The sequence below is a fragment of the Mesoplodon bidens genome, assembly GCF_964165515.1.
Source record: "Mesoplodon bidens genome assembly, chromosome: 3".
Classification (NCBI taxonomy): Eukaryota; Metazoa; Chordata; class Mammalia; order Artiodactyla; family Ziphiidae; genus Mesoplodon; species Mesoplodon bidens.
In genome coordinates this window covers 128,619,306-128,635,456 of record NC_138178.1, presented here as the reverse complement: position 1 = coordinate 128,635,456, position 16,151 = coordinate 128,619,306, and the positions used below count along the sequence as shown (strand labels likewise).

General features: G+C 34.9%; 1 protein-coding gene across 2 annotated transcripts in view; it reads right to left on the bottom strand.

Moving 5' to 3' along the window:
* Window positions 1-51: 51 nt before the first annotated feature.
* ATL1 (atlastin GTPase 1) overlaps window positions 52-16,151 on the bottom strand; it is a 64,404-nt gene continuing 48,304 nt past the window's right edge. The window contains exons 7-13 of one of the 2 annotated variants that reach the window (XM_081227156.1): window positions 13,681-13,773; window positions 12,444-12,582; window positions 8,662-8,789; window positions 7,459-7,515; window positions 6,579-6,650; window positions 4,530-4,961; window positions 52-1,417 (exon numbers count right to left, since the gene is read on the bottom strand). In XM_081227156.1, coding sequence (XP_081083282.1) covers window positions 1,307-1,417; window positions 4,530-4,961; window positions 6,579-6,650; window positions 7,459-7,515; window positions 8,662-8,789; window positions 12,444-12,582; window positions 13,681-13,773 — 1,032 coding nt within the window. In that variant the 3' untranslated portion in view covers window positions 52-1,306. The remainder of the gene's footprint in view (window positions 1,418-4,529; window positions 4,962-6,578; window positions 6,651-7,458; window positions 7,516-8,661; window positions 8,790-12,443; window positions 12,583-13,680; window positions 13,774-16,151) is intronic. The other variant, XM_081227157.1, reaches the window with a different exon arrangement.

Here is a 16,151-nt window from a genome sequence, read left to right as displayed (position 1 = left end):
ACTTATATATATTCGATTTTTCTATTCAGAGGCCCATAGGCAAAGGAAGCAGTATAATGAAAGGGGTATTCCAAAATGAAAATAGACTAGTGGAATGTTATCAGTGGGAAAAGTTATTTTGCAGGGCATGTGATCAGACTTCCCTAAGATGTGAGCTTAAATATCTTATGAACTCTCACACACTCTTCTGTTTTAATCATTCTTTACTCCTTACTAAATATTACCATTTTATTTAATTAAAGCTTAGCCATTTCTAAGAAAGTTAGAAATTACTCTGTTTTAGAGCTCCCAGATAAGAGGCATTACTTTTTTTTCATTACCACACTTTTTTTTCCTCTAGAAAGTAAGCTCAATGAAATTCCACTACAGATTCTAGTAATTCGAAAAACAATATAGAATCACTGGTTTAAAAGAACTGGAAGATACCTAAAAGGGCTTAGTGTACATTCCTTAAAATGGAAACCTAAATTTGTAATGGTGTCAACGTTAAAGAAAATGCATTTTGAATTTTAAAAAAGAGATAGAAATCTTCATCATTCTATATCATCACCTCCCAAACATTTCCAAATTCAGTTGTTTGTAACATTGGGAACCAGAGTAAACTTTAATAATAGTTCACATGTTAAAAGAATAAACCTATGATGAATACATTTCTTTGTGTACCAAATGAAAAAATATACAATGCAGTGAAACTCAAATACATATACAAAGTGATTTTTTGTGCATTTTTGATCAAGAGGTTTATATTCTATATTAAATCATGATAGAAAAGAAGCAATATATAGTTTTTGATAAAGCAACTGAAAAGCTCTCATATGTCCTTTATAATAAGAGCTAATGGTATATGTAAGATGGTATAGATTGAATCAAGCCTATTGAGTTATGATGCTATGTTTTAACAAATGGCTATGTGAAATAATTTAAAAATTCTTCTGTAGAAATTAAATGAGCATATCCAAATGTGGAGTAATATTACTACATGGTTTAACTATAACCCGGTAGTAGAATTTAGTAAATTCAAGCAGAACTCATGTACTGTTATCATAAATAGACAAATTCTTTAAATTATAACAGCATATTTGAAGACAAAATCAGGAAACTGTACATGTTAACAAAATAAAACCATGCATACATACATCTGCTTATTAAACACTGAAATAAAGGAACTAAACCATTTTGCAATCTTCAGAGGTGCTTGGTATTTTACCCTGTTCTGATGGAAGCACTTTGAATGTTTGCATGGAGATGTAAAACAATATTTAACTGACAATTTGGTCATGCACACCTGTATTTTTGAAATTTTGGATTAAATTTTCTTCTTTTCTGATTGTTCAGTAGATTCTGACTTTGGTGCAGGAAAAGCTTGATGATACAGATGTCTGTGGGTTGCTGCTGCACTATAAAGCTTGTATAAAGCCTAGAAATAAAAGAATCAAGATTATAAAACATTGTATTAAATACACAGATATAAATGTTTTCCTTTTTAGTGTAATTAGTTTATGGTATGATATCAAATTTAGCATGCTAAATTTGGAATCCTTATATCATTTAATGTGTGTGAGATATACATTAATAGCTAATATCTTAGAACGCAAAAGTATTTTCAGCTGTCCAATGTGTGGGTCGATCTTCATGGTAAATGTTCTATCCTCAGACTGCATTTTCTTTTACCTTTCCCACCTTTTGGAGCAGAGCTTCCTAACCACTGTGCCCCAGGGGTGTGTTGAAAACTCATACTGTGAATATTATTACTTTTAGAGGAATTATAGGAGCTCATAGCTTCTGACTGCCAATAGCTACTTTATTATACATAGGTAGACCACTTGCTATTGGAGTTTCCTGATAGGTTTTTCAAAAAGGGACCACTTTTATTCTCCATGATTTCCTGATATGGTCATGCAGATAAGCATGTGTGTTACCCTCTCCCCTGCCACACTGGGCTCTCTCAAACATGCCCTCTTGCCTTATTTCCATTAATTAGTTCATATCTTACAAAACGTTATTCAGAAACATTACCTCAGAGAGTCTTCACTAAAACTACCTCTGTCATTGTTGTCTGTTTAAGAGTGTTTGAATCATAGGAATTTTTATTGCTTTATGTAAGTGTCCATAAATATTTTTATGTTCTTTTCTTTCCCCTCAGCTAGTGTCTAAGATTCATTACCTTCTCTGACTTTCACATAATGAACACTCAGTTAAGGCCAGTTTATCTGATGTAATTCTGAAGTCTGTAAATAGTCTGAATATTTTTAAAAGTTGGATAAAAGCTTGATATCCTTAAATAGTAATCAATTCCCAGGAAATTCCATTCATTTTTATCTTTTTGAGTCTGCATGGCTACTTTCTTTTGATTTTAAGTCTGAATTGTACCATCATCAATTCTATGAATGCATATTGGTGCAACCTTAGTTCTATTGTATTATGACTAACACATTCAGTTTAATCCATGTTCTCTTAAAAGCTTAGATTTTTTTCTTAAGGCTTGATTTACAAAGTTGACATTTGTTTTTACCTTTTTAGTGAATTCATTTTACTGAATCTTACATGAAATAATTCCTTATGACTTGTAAATATTAAATGTATCCTTGGTATTTAATTGGAGGACATAATCTAGTTATATATAATAGCAGAAACTGAGGAATTATGTGCTGTCTCTGTAGTTGTTGAAGATCAGTTTTGCTTCCTGAAGATAATGACCTAAATGATTCCACAGAGATAATTTTTCTTATGTAACAAGTGATTCCTTCTTAGAAGCTTAGATTTTTCCTCAGATACAGAGTTTTGTACATGTGCAGTGGGAGAAATGAACACTAATTTACAGGAAAGTTACACTGTATACTGGTCTGGAACCTGCTTAAAGTGGTGTAGGTAACTCACTCAGAAGCCAAAGTTAAAAACAACTTCTAAAGATTGTAGCTCCATTTACTCTCCACTAGTTAAGTTTCCTGAAGATTCATAACTGTACTTGTTTCACTCTGCAGTAGAGCAAAATGCCCAATGTTGGAGCTTAAGAATTTTGAAATTTTCTAAACATTCAGGAAACAAAACATAAAATATTCATGATAATCAATTCTTACGTTTCATATGCAGATAAAATATATCATGTCCAGAACAAGTTAAATATTTTAAAACCATTGCCAAAATTCACAATTAAAATTGTAAATGCTAGAAGAACATAGGAGCTGTAGTCACCAAAGATTTTTTAATGTACATTGAGATACCCTTCAATGGCTACTTGGTTTATAAAATAAGAATATCATTATGTTTATAAATACGTGCTCCTAATTTAAGAAAAAATTTAACTTACCTCATTTGTACTTCCCTGTGGCAAAGGCAGTTTAAAAGGGAGAAAAGAAAAGTATATATCCTGCTTCATTAATAGCATTATGATAATCAACTTTGTTTACAGTAGTAATTTGTGAGCATTTAAGAATAACCCTGCAGATTTTTTCAGTTTAGATTACATATTTAATGTGAATCTTTTGAAGAACCCAATTCTATTCACAGGTTTCAGCATCATATTCTAGGTGGGCTTTGGGATTTACCTCAAATAGCCTCTCTTCATCTTTTGAGGTTGAAGGGCTATTTGAGGCAGTGGCTCAGAAGATCCAATTTTAATTCATTCTTTTCCCATAGTGTTACCATTTATTTATCTCAACTAGATTCTTCAAAGACACATGGCAAATCCATCAGTTACAATTCTCTTTTAAAGAGTATGTATAATTACACTCTTAATGCTGGGAGAACTGTAGCTATTACTTGCTACCTGGAGACCATAAATATTCTTAACTCCAAACTTTTATGAAGAATCTCAACTTTAGCTTCACTAAATTCCCCTAAATTTAACTGAAGACACTTCCAGAATGACATAGTGAGTTGATTATTATTCTAGGTGTGTTTATAATTGTCTCCCCTATCCATACTCAATTATTTGAACAGTGGACCATGGTGACCCTGGGTTGGTTAATTGGACATAAAGGACAACTGACCCATAAGCAGCTGATCCAGAGGTTGACGTGGACTCATGCCAGGGCCTGGTACAAATGTAAAGTTCAAATAGAGACAATGTGAAGTGATCAGATACTGTGTTTAGGGGTTTTACTAAAAGAGACAGTGGTATGACTTCAGATGGTGGTTTATATATGCTCCTAACAAAGCCAGTGCTAGTCAAATGATAGGTTGTAAGTATGAAGTAATCAACACATAATCGAATCACAATCAGCTAAATAAAAACCTGATTGTGTTTTCTCACTTAACAGCTTTAACTTTTAGGATAAGAAAAAGTGAAAACTACCTAATCCACGTATGTTTGAAAAATATTGAAATGTTGACTGGAAAACAGTTGTGTACATGTTACATTATAGTTAGCTGTTTGTATCTGGCCATCTTGACAGATTCTAAAGTTCTTGAAGACCGGGGCCCAAGTCTCCTGTTCACCTGTATATTTACAACATCTAACATAGTGTCTGGAACATAGATAGCATTCAAATGTGTGCTGCATTTAGTTGAAGAGAATTAAGTGTTCCTACCTGGTCCCACAAGGCTGCAGCCACTTGGTCTATTACAGCACCCAGCTCTCGGTATTCTCCAGAGTACCGTATGTATGCCCAGGTGCACAGAGTAATAAGGGTCAGTCCCATTATCATATTGCATAGGCTAGCTATGATGTCCAAACCAATGAATCCAGTCACACCAGCAATCACATATGTGATAAAGATGACAACAAACAGTGTGGCTGGGGTACGAGCTGCATGGAAGATATTTTTGCTGTCATTGTGCTTGATGTACTGGATGTAAAGTTCATCTATTTCACTCTCCAACTGTTGCAGGTAACGCCGACTAAATTCCTCCCCACCCATCTTCTTCACCCCTCGGAATAGCTTCACAGATTCTTCCTTAAGTTCCAGATGTTTCGTCTGCAGGTCATTAGGGGCCAGAAACGGTTTGTCACCACCACAGATCTGTATCGGATAGAGAAGTATTCACGCAGTGCACAGTACAACTAGCAACTGTATCACAGTTTTGCACTTAGCTAGTTGAATTTGTTAGAACACATTACTAATAGAAGGAGCCTGCATTATGTTTTGTCAACCCACATCTTTCCATACTCCATTTCTATCAGTCAGGATTATAAGTGGGACTGGTACTTTATAGGTGACTTATATAAATCCTTTCTTAATTTTTATTCTCTTTTCGACATGGGAAGGAATATCCATGACGTAATCCAATTTCCTCAAGATGAGGAGGTGAACTGAAAACTCAGTTCATTCATAGAATGAATCCAAATTTAAGAAAACTACTTACAGTCAAGTTCCTGTAGGAAATTTATTCTAACTACACTGAACTAATTTCGACCAAATGAAGTTTAATTTAAAACAATGAGCAATGCTATAAAGCCCTAAAGTAAAACTGTGAAAAACATTTCCTTCAGCAGTTTCACTGATTTTTGTTTGGAGCCCATTCGGTATTTTCTTCAAGAGACTAAATGGAAGCATATTAAATGTTCTTGGACCAAATTTTCAACTTTTTTTTCAAAAGTTACATGGGAAATCTCAGTTACCTATACCATTCACTTCAGGAGACTCTCATTCCACTTCCCCTTTAATTATGTTGTAAACACCATTCCATATACTATATTTCCCTTGATTCTAAGACTCTCAATTTTGGATGCAATTTTGATTTTATAACATTTTCAGCGGAAGGAAAACTCATCACATTAGTAGATACCATAATCATTAGATGCCTCCTAATTCAGAATGTTAAAAAGAGGAAATATAGTACTTAGAAATATTGGTCCTTGCAGTTTATTTTTTTCTAACAGGTTTTTATATTTAAGATAGAAATTGGACTGTGGAATGTAGGGAGGTATAGTGGAGAGGGTAGCATATGTTATTTTAGCCACTAGATCTTATAGTGGGAAAATCTGTACCCCTCCACCCCCACAAAATGTGTGTGTTATAAAGAGATAATTCATTTAAAATACATTTAAATTGTGCATACATCATGTTCTCTTCTTGATTTGTTTTTAAAATATTTTAGGAATACCATAAAAAATGTGATACACATAGTTTGAGAAAGAGTAAGTCAAAGCCAGTTCTGCATGTGTATACAGTGTAACTTGGAAGAAAAAAGAATGAGCTCATGGAAGAAATACTGATTTTATTTGAAACATCATTTAAGGGACTTCCCTGGTGGCGCAGTGGTTAAGAATCTGCCTGCCAATGCAGGGGATGCAGGGGACATGGGTTCGAGCCCTGGTCCGGGAAGATCCCACATGCTGTGGAGCAACTAAGCCCATGCGCCACAACTACTGAGCCTGTGCTCTAGAGCCCGCGAGCCACAACTACTGAGCCTACGTGCCACAACTACTGAAGCCTGTGCGCCTAGAGCCTCTGCTCTACAACAGGAGAAGCCACCGCAGTGAGAAACCCGCACACCAGAACGAAGAGCAGCCCCCACTCGACGCAACTAGAGAAAGCCCGCACACAGCAACGAAGACCCAATGCAGCCAAAAATCAATCAATCAATCAATCAATCAATTAATTAAAACATCATTTAAAATACTATTTAATTCTTACCTCTTCCATTTTTTTATTGTATGTATCCTTGGCAGTTGCCACGGCTGCTAAATTATTAGCTTCTGCTGTGGCCTTTGGACAAAGTACAAAATATGATGTAAAATGGAATTCATATTTTATTAAACTTCCACAGGCAGTTTTCATATATGAGCATTATGTTCAAGAAATATGCAAGAACCCAAGGTCATCACATAATTTGAAAAGTGTTGAAATATTTCTACTACATCTTTTAAAATTAGTAAAATTAAAACTTCAAAATGCATAAAATATAGTTTACTCAATAAACCATAGTTCTAAAATGAATTTTCATTTAGAAGATTATTCCTCATTATAAATATTTTTAAGCCTTTCACCAAATATGGGGGAGATCTATAAATCCAAACACATGGGAAATAATATATAGTACATTTTATATATACTAATATATATAAAAGTATGTCAACTTTAAGGATTACTGATAGAACAGTGTATCACTAATAACAAAAAGAAACCATCAAGAACTTAAGAAATTTAAGAAATAAGTATGGAAAAAGTGAGTTTTTCCTTTTCTAAGTATAGAGGCCACTTGTTTAGAACCTGCTTTTCTACTTCTTGTTACATGTGTGAATCTAAACCACAGTCTGAGTCTTCTCTAAACAAATTTAGTACAAAGACAATGCAGACTCTTGTTATCTCAGCATAAGTGAGGCTGCTATATGTGTATGTGAAAATGTTTAGATGAACACACAAATGGGTAGTTACTAGAAAAATAATCTTCCAATAAGTCATTCCATCTACTATTTTTATTTGGTGATTTCCAACAGCCAGATTGGAGCATATTGTTAGCTTAGCTTTAGTAACAGTATGTTTTAGAATGTCAAGCCTCCTGATGAATAAATACCTGTAACATGGATTTGGGATGTGGTAATTCTTCACCTTGATAGATCTTTATATAAGCCTAAAAAAAAAAAAGAAAAAAAAAGACTCATGTTCAAGTAATTGCATTCAATATTTCTCTAAGCCTGTTAAATTGTATTCTAAGGTCTAAGGTCTTGACGGTTCAAAAAAATAAATAAGGTCTTGATAGTTTCAGGAACTGTTATCTCTTTCTCATATTTTAATTCCCTCTTTCTTAATTCTTTTTCCCTTTTCCTGAAAGGTCCTCTTCACGCATCTCCACTTGCCAATCCCACCCTTCTTAAAGGCTTAACTCGAGACCACCTCCTTTAAAACTTTCTCAGATCCCTCTGCTAGGAGTAACATTTCTTTTTCAGTTACTCACAGGAATTTGTACCTGCTGTTGCCACAAGCTTTATGGAACAGATCTGTTCAAGGGCCCTGAGTCTCCTACTAAATTCTAAGCTCGCCCACAGTGTTTTATGCACAGCAAGAATTCAAATTTTAGATAAATAACATGTCATTTATTGCTGAGAGTGGTGAAGGTAAATAATCACACAGGAGATATACAACCACATTTTAAATGACAAAACGTGGATTTTAAAAATTGATATTTTAGTCCTTGGAGCATCAATCCAAAAATTACATTGGTAACTGAAATCCACTATATATGTGTGTTGGTTACAAAAAAAAGTGTTATATTTGGGGCTCCCTGAGGTAAATAGGTAAATGCAAATTAAAATAGTTCCACTTCAAATTGGCCCTTGGTGCAGAGAGCAGGAACTGTGGAAGAATTTTCTCCAGTAGGAAGGCAAAGTATAGCCTGTTAGGGAAAATCTTCAGAATGAAGGTGAAATTCAGTATAGGTCATGACGGAAGACTAAGTGGTATGAACCCTGGGAAACACCTCCTTCCCCAAAAAGAGACAGACTTTTCCAACTCCTGGATACATTTATGTTTCAAAATATATTTCCCTCAAGATGAAAGGCAATAGTAAAGTTACCTCAAGGAGTTTTCTCAAAAAATAATTTCAGAAAGCAAGCTCCTCTTGGGAGTCTAATCTTTTTAAAAATCATTTCTGTATATTCCTCATGCCTTTGCCCCTATATTACAAAGTCTATAATTTTTTGTTGTTTAAAACAGGAACTGCATTCCCAAACATGTCAAATCTAAGTACTCACAAATTCTCTAGAAATGAGAGTGATACCTTGAAGTACTCCACCAGACCTCGGCAGGTGATTTTGTTCCCATTGATCTCTTTAATGTCTAGGCTCTCAGGACTAAGTAGCCAAGGAATGAGTATTTTCAAGTTTTTGATGAATTCTTCATCTATTTCTACAAGTAAAAGCAAATTCATCATTATTTTAAAAATCCTATCCAGTCCTCCATGCCATAAAATAAAACATCCTTTGATTTCCTCTGTTTCTTCCCCAGTGATAAAGCTATTACTTACTTCCCCATCATCTAAATTACTCCTGAAACCCACTTTTCTCAGGGTGAATGATACTCCTCGCCCAAACGCCTATGGCTGATCTTTCTTATCTTCACTCCAATTACTTATTTATCTTGTCTTCCACCTATAAAATAGCTTTCTTGATATTAAATGCTATACAAATGTTTTACACCCCATTCACATAACCAGTTCATGTATTCTGATGCCTTTAAGTCCTGTTCATGGTTCATGGTTTTATACATATAGGGTCATAAAGGGGGAAAGGGTGGATATTTACTGCTTTATAAGATGTATTCCCTCCAGAAAATGCATCCAAAAGTTGTTCTGTATTTAGTGTGCCCACCTTAGGACAAGTGTATAGAAGTGGGTAAGGTGTGGTAACTACGGCTCAAGTTCAAAAAGACAGTGATGCTGCTGCTGCTTCCTCTAGTAGTGAAACGCAGCAACACAAAATAACATTGAAAAAGGCAATGGAGGCCTCGTAGCTAGTGGATCAGAGGTAGTCTGAGTTATTTGGTACAACTGATTGCCCATAACCCATTTTATAGCATTAGGTTCAAACTTAACATTACAGATTTAGCACAGTAATACGGAAAACAGATCTTCAGAGAAGTCTTTTGAACACAGCAATAATTTTTTAAATCATTATTTCAAAACATATAGAAAACTACATAAAAACCAAGATATGTCCAGAGACTTGGTATCTAAGAAAATGCAGTAACTGCCTATAATTTTTTAAAATCTGAATTTCAGCAGAGTCACTGAGTTTTCAGGCTTTGGGATTGGTGATTTCTGAGGTCTTAAGGATAAAGATTCAAACCTTACGATTGTGTTTGCATGTTCCCTGCTTGTTATTATGACCCCAACATACACTGAAATACTAGTTTACGTAAGAATTTATGGTTTTCTTCTCTTGCTTACTGCTTTTATGACATGTATGAGCATGACACTGGAAATTCTTCCAACTTTTTTGCTTCATGTTTTGTACAGCTTTGAAATTTGTGTCCATATTTCATGAGGACTTGGACAGGAGTTTATTCAAATTTATTTTTCTGTTTGCACTGTACCAATTTTTACTGATAATTGCGCTCTGTATTAGTATAGGTTTATTCAAATGTATTTATTATTGTGGTTTGCTTTTAGTTACCAATTTTCACTGAAATACTGGTATTTGTATTATGTTACTATGTTCCTTTGTTGTTTTTTGTTGCCTACTATGTATTCCTATTCACTGATGCTAACAGTTTTCTTTTTTGCTATATGATTTTATGCTTTTTTTCAACATTAGTAGAATATTACTATATATCTAGAATATATGAATTCTTCCTGAATTTCTGTATAAAACAAAAAGATTTCTCCTTATAAAACCACTTTAAAATCACCTTCAAAACATGTACTTAAATTCCACTCCCCCCCAAAATTTCCTTATAAAATTGTTAATGGAATAAGATACAACCTGTGTATCTAATGCACCAGCAACTGTGTTAATTATCATCAAAGTAACCAGTGTTGCACCATACATTTGGATTAAAAATGTGTTCTGAAGATAGCATTAGCCATAGTCTATTTCTACAAGTGTGCTGAAAGAGTATGTGAGAAACTATCGTCAAAGAATTTTTGCACAATTGTTTATTCAAAGACATTTCTTCCCCAGAGGCAACCACTCAGATGCCAGCCCTCTGGAGAACAGCTTGGCCAGCAGACAAGACATCCTGGATAGAAATAACACCACGTTATAAGATTCAGGATGGAAAACCAATGTAGATAGCAGACTTTCAAAACTGCCCAAAGAAACACTGAGGCAAAGTAGAACATTTGGGCACACAGAAGGATTTAGCAGCAGTCCTATAAAGCCTCAATTAAAATGGAAATTTGATGGGCAATTGAAGCTGCCTTTCATTTCTCTTTCTCTCAGGCTAGCCACTTTGGTAAACTTGCAACGTATGGGTAAATGTAAACCAACTGTATGAGTCAATATATGTTTAGACATGTGAGTAAAATTTGATGGAGAACAAATCTATTAAAAAGTACAATTTATATCTGCATGATTTGTCTTAAACTCTCTCCCTGAGCTCTTTCATTGCAAACTGTACCCACTAATTTAAGAACTGTAGCTATGTACTATGGAATGAAACAAGGCAGAGTACTTTTTTGTCCCAGTAAAGGACTGTTGTTGAAGGCCTGCCCCTGCTCTGCCTGTTTATGGCTCTCCAACCCCAGGGAAGAAAGAAAGGCCTTGTGGGAGCCCTCTCTTTATGTAACTTATTCAAAACACATTGACGCCATTAGGTAATTGCACAGTATCAAGAGGTCTGTGTGCTCACTAGTGGGTTGGAATTCATAAGTGACAGCGAAATTGTAGGATCCTGGAATCCATGCATTAATATGTGACTACAGCTGTCTGTTTTGTTGTATAAAGAAGAGACAATTTAAAACATGTATAAAAACAATGCTGATGATCGAGAAATTGGGGGTTCTATTTATGATATTAGCTGCCATAGTGAAATATAAGGTATCTGAGAATAAACGCCATGGATACATGGGGAAAAAAATAGGTTTGCTTTTCAAACTTGCCAGTTCCATAAAACTGGACACAATGTTATGTTGTCCTTTTTAAAAGTAATTTCAAAGCCCTTTGAGAACAACTGTGCTTCAAAGCTTGTTATGTCACTGTCTCATCACCCTTGGCACAATGCAGAAAGGCCACAGTAAATTAAGCAAATGCCCGAACTCAGTGGTGTACTCAATGCTAGGCTTACAAGTAAAAAAGTCAGAAATGTCTTTGTACCACCTTGTATCAACTGCAAAACAAATATCTAAAGACCTGGTGATTATTAGGCAAGATTAGCTTCTGCTTCTGCAGACCCCTGCCTCCACCTCCCACTGCCCCCCCCCCCGTTTTTTTTTTTTAACAATTTGAGTTGCTTTGGAATCTTTAAACATTAGTCATGCCTCTGTTTAAGAGATAATTACATGCTATTGGTTTGAAAAACACTCTGGTGCTTTTGGTTTTTTAAGAAACTGGTCCTCATCCAGAAGAGGATTTCATTATTACTGAAGTTTTTAATGATGTATAATTAAATTCTTTAGCAGCAGTTTTAAAGAGCTTCACTTCAGTACTATGCAATATTTCTATCTCTAATTATATAACTTAACACAAACATTCCAATAATACAGGCATCTATTTTCCTTTTTCATGTAAATAAGGAAAATTAAAAAGGAAGATATTAAGGAGCATTTCTCAATACAGAGGTGAGCAGGAACCTAGGAGAAAGGGCGAGGGTTACTGCCTCCCAGGTGAATGCAGGATTTAGCCTATTTTCTCAGTGTACGTATTCAGTACCCATAGCATCCCATAGTTCACCAAGGAGGTACTCTAGCCTGAGCCCGGGATTCCCAATCCTCCTGAAAATTTCCAATCATCAGCCTCACATCAGTGGATAAACGAAACTAGCAGCCATAAACCCAATGGCTAAAATGACATTTTTGTAATCAGACTAAGTGACATAAACAAATACATTAAAAGACAGACAAACCTTTCAGTTTTCCATCAAAGTTTGGATTGGTAGCTACTTTTAAGCCAGGATGAGGTAGCAGAAAACAGGAAATTTTGGTGAAACAGGAATGGATGTGTTTTCGAACATTCTGTAGTTCTTCATGCTGGTTCCCCGAGACCTGCAGTAAATCATTCTGAAGTTTAAACTACTTTCAACACAAATTGAACTCCAAAAGAATTCTGTGGCATTTATATTTGCTGTGTCTGTCTGGTCACAATGATAAAAAAAAATGACATGACAGGGCTGATACTAAATAAGGAAAAGTTTGGGGTGAATTTGCCACGTGGCTATATCTAAGTATAGCATACATATGGCATTATTATTACAATTAACAAATGCCTACTCTTATGCTAACTTAGATGGGCCTTCCCATTTTTTAGTATAAATTAGTGGGGTTTTACTCTAGCTAGTTCCTACAATTCAAATTTTAATTCAAAGTACTCAGAAGAGACATGAGTAGATCATAAGATATTCCTACCTTCTTTTCAGGAGGTACTCAAGACAGCCTCTTGTCACCTGGTAGGTATACATTTAAATTCTAGAAAGGCATCTGGATAGTTGGATGTTTACTTAAAAGCTAAACTGCCCCCTTTTTTCACATGTATTTGACATTTAACAGTACAAACTACCCTAAAAGTAACCATAACTTAAAAAGGTAAGCTTAGAGATCCTGATTATCGAGGGAGATTTTTTAATCTCCATTTTTTTTTTTTTCTAATTACTCTGTAGGTATTTTGGGAGATATCTGTTCAGTGTAAATAATTCATTCAGTATTGAACTATCATGACACAGCAAGTGGAAAGCCTCCTAATATCACCTTCTGTGAACTACTAGCAAAATGTCCTGAGATTGACTTTGGGGATTTCAAAAATTAAATATTTCTGTTAAATTGACTTTAAACCTCTACTAAAACACGAATCCAGATATTTGTACTGTCAGTCTTGAACAGATTTAATTCTTCAAATTAAAAGTTTTATCTTTAGGAATAAATCATGGTTTTATAGATATTTACAAAAGAACTCTTTTTCTGTATCATAATTATTGATAATGTTTACAGTTGTAACTCTGACATTATTTTAAGTATCAATCTTAGTTTGTTCATAGAGATACTATGAAGGTCAAATGAGATTGTGGCTGAGTATCTATTCAGCAAATCATTCAAAAATAATTTAGGTTACTATTGGCGAAATTTCATGCATCTAAATAGTTAACAAACCTTGAGGCGTTTTTCCAAGAATTTGGAGCCACCATCAGCTCCATACGAAAATTCGTATGGGAAACTCCAGTCTCGAACAAGAAATATCAGACTCTAAGAAACAATAGGAAGAAAAGATTGTTAAAGGAACTCTAAATTTCCTCCGTTTTTTATTGAAATATATTAGATATTATTGTCATTTGAATAGTGTTCTTCTACACATAATGGAATTAATAAGCAAACATAAAACCTAAGAAAGTTGTTTCTGAGCAATCTCCCCACTCTGAGATCATCCTCCCTGTTTCCACTGAATGTGAACAGAAAGCTGCTCCCAAACTGATTATTAAAGTTACATAGTGCCATTCAGCCAGTTTGGGGCATGTCTGTCAGTTTTCAGGAAGCTTTTTATGAAGATTCAAGTTTTATTTGAGGAAAGTTTTCTCCTTTCATCTGTCTAAATATTTTTCCTCTATTACATTTGTTCCACTCTCTTCTGCAGGGGCTCTCATTATGCATATCTGGTAGGCAGAGGGGTGAGAATCCAGGTTTTGCGGGGCCCTGAAGGTTATACAATCTGGGGCAGGGAGGGCTCAATAGGAAAAAGGTACAAAAATGGGCTTGAAAGCTAATATTTATTTAGAGTAAGATACCTTTGTAATCCTTTTATTCCCCCAGTTTTCAGCTGCAAATGCTTTGATCACTTCTTCATATGATAGTTTTGAAATATTTTCTGTTGGAAAGCTGATTCAGTCTTTCCTCTAACAAGGCCAAAACTTTTTATTATAAAAATGTTTTTATTATTAATAGTTTAGAAATATTTCACAATCTGTTATTTGTAATATCATATACATTTTTAGTTTCTTCATCTGTGAAATAGAAATAATAATGGAACACGTCTCACAGGAATACTAAATGAGATAATATATATAAGGCATTTCGAACAGCGCCTGGCACCTAATGCTATGTTAGCTATTTGATTTTGATTTCAATGGCCACATAGTATTTTCCCACACGGATAGGCCACAGTTTGCCATTCTCCTAGATGTCTTCCAGTTTTTCTACTATTCTAAGAAATATATTGATAAACATTCTTGAAGCTGAATATTTGTTCACATCCAGAAGGATTTTATCAGGAACTGTTTCCCAAATTAGAGTAATCATTAGAATCATTCGAGAGGCTTTTAAAAGTACAGAATTCTTGGGTCCCACCCCATACCTACTGAAACCAAAGTAAGAGTGGCTTTCATTTATTGAGTGCCTATTATAAGCCAACCACAATACCAGAATTATATACATGGTATTTCATGCACTCCTGCAACAGCCCCAAGAGAGGTTATAATTTATTATTCACCTCAAAAGAGATATATAAAATCACCTCCACCCTCACCTGACATTAAGTAATATGCCCAAAGCCACACAGCCAGAGTGGAAGAGTTGGCATTTAAACTGGGGACTTATTCAAAATCGCTGCTGCACTGCCTCAAAGCTAAGTATAAAACATATAGTTTACAATCTGAGGCATTAAAGCACTCTTTTATAAGTTAGATTAAGTTATACTTCAAATTTTAGTTTCTGAAAAAACGTAGGAAGTTGAGAAAAAGTAAGAATATTTAATGAAATTAGCTATCTTTAAATATTCTAAGAGTTTACATCTTTGGGTTTCTAATTGAAGCTTTTAGTCTTCCCATTAAATTTTATTATCTCTTTTAAGCTATAGGTTCCTTTTCCATCCCTTTTTTCCCTTTACAGTTTATCTGTTGAAGAACCTGGGAATTTGACATTTAGAGTTTTCCACAACCTGGACCTTGCTGACTGCATATTCACGGGGCAGTTCAACATGTTCTTTTGTCCTCTGGATTTCCTGCAAATTGGCAGCTGGATGCAGAGGCTTGATCTGACTCCGGTTTTATTTTTTTGGCAAGACTATAGGAAGCAGAGTGTTCTTTTATTAGGAGGCACATAGTATATGATTATTTCTCCTTTGGTAAAGTTATGTCATCTTTGCTTAACTGAAGCTCATTCTTCAGTAGATTTCTCATTAAGGGCTCATGGAAACAACATTCTTTGTGTTCTTCCATGCTGATAACAGTTTGTGCCCTTTATAAGTGAAAGTCAGTTTTGCTGGATATAAAATCCTTGGCTCACATTTTCTTACTTTAAACAGGGACACTTCTTAGTTTGCATTATGGATATTTCTTGTTTCACTACAGTGGAAGCCCGTCCCCCCACCCCGCTCTCCCTCCCTCCCTCCCTCCCTCCCTCTCCCTCTGTCCCCCCCCCCCCCCTCTCTCTCTCTCTCTCTCTCTCTCTCTCTCTCTCTCGTGTGTATGTGTGTGTGTTCTGTGGATTCTTGTGGGGAGAGGAAAGGTTCTTGTGGAGAGGAGACTTTTAAAATACCTATATACACTATCTTTAAATAGTTCACTATCTTTATTTTTTTATTTTTTATTTTTTTCCATTTTTTTTTTTTTTAAGTTTATTTGTTCACTATC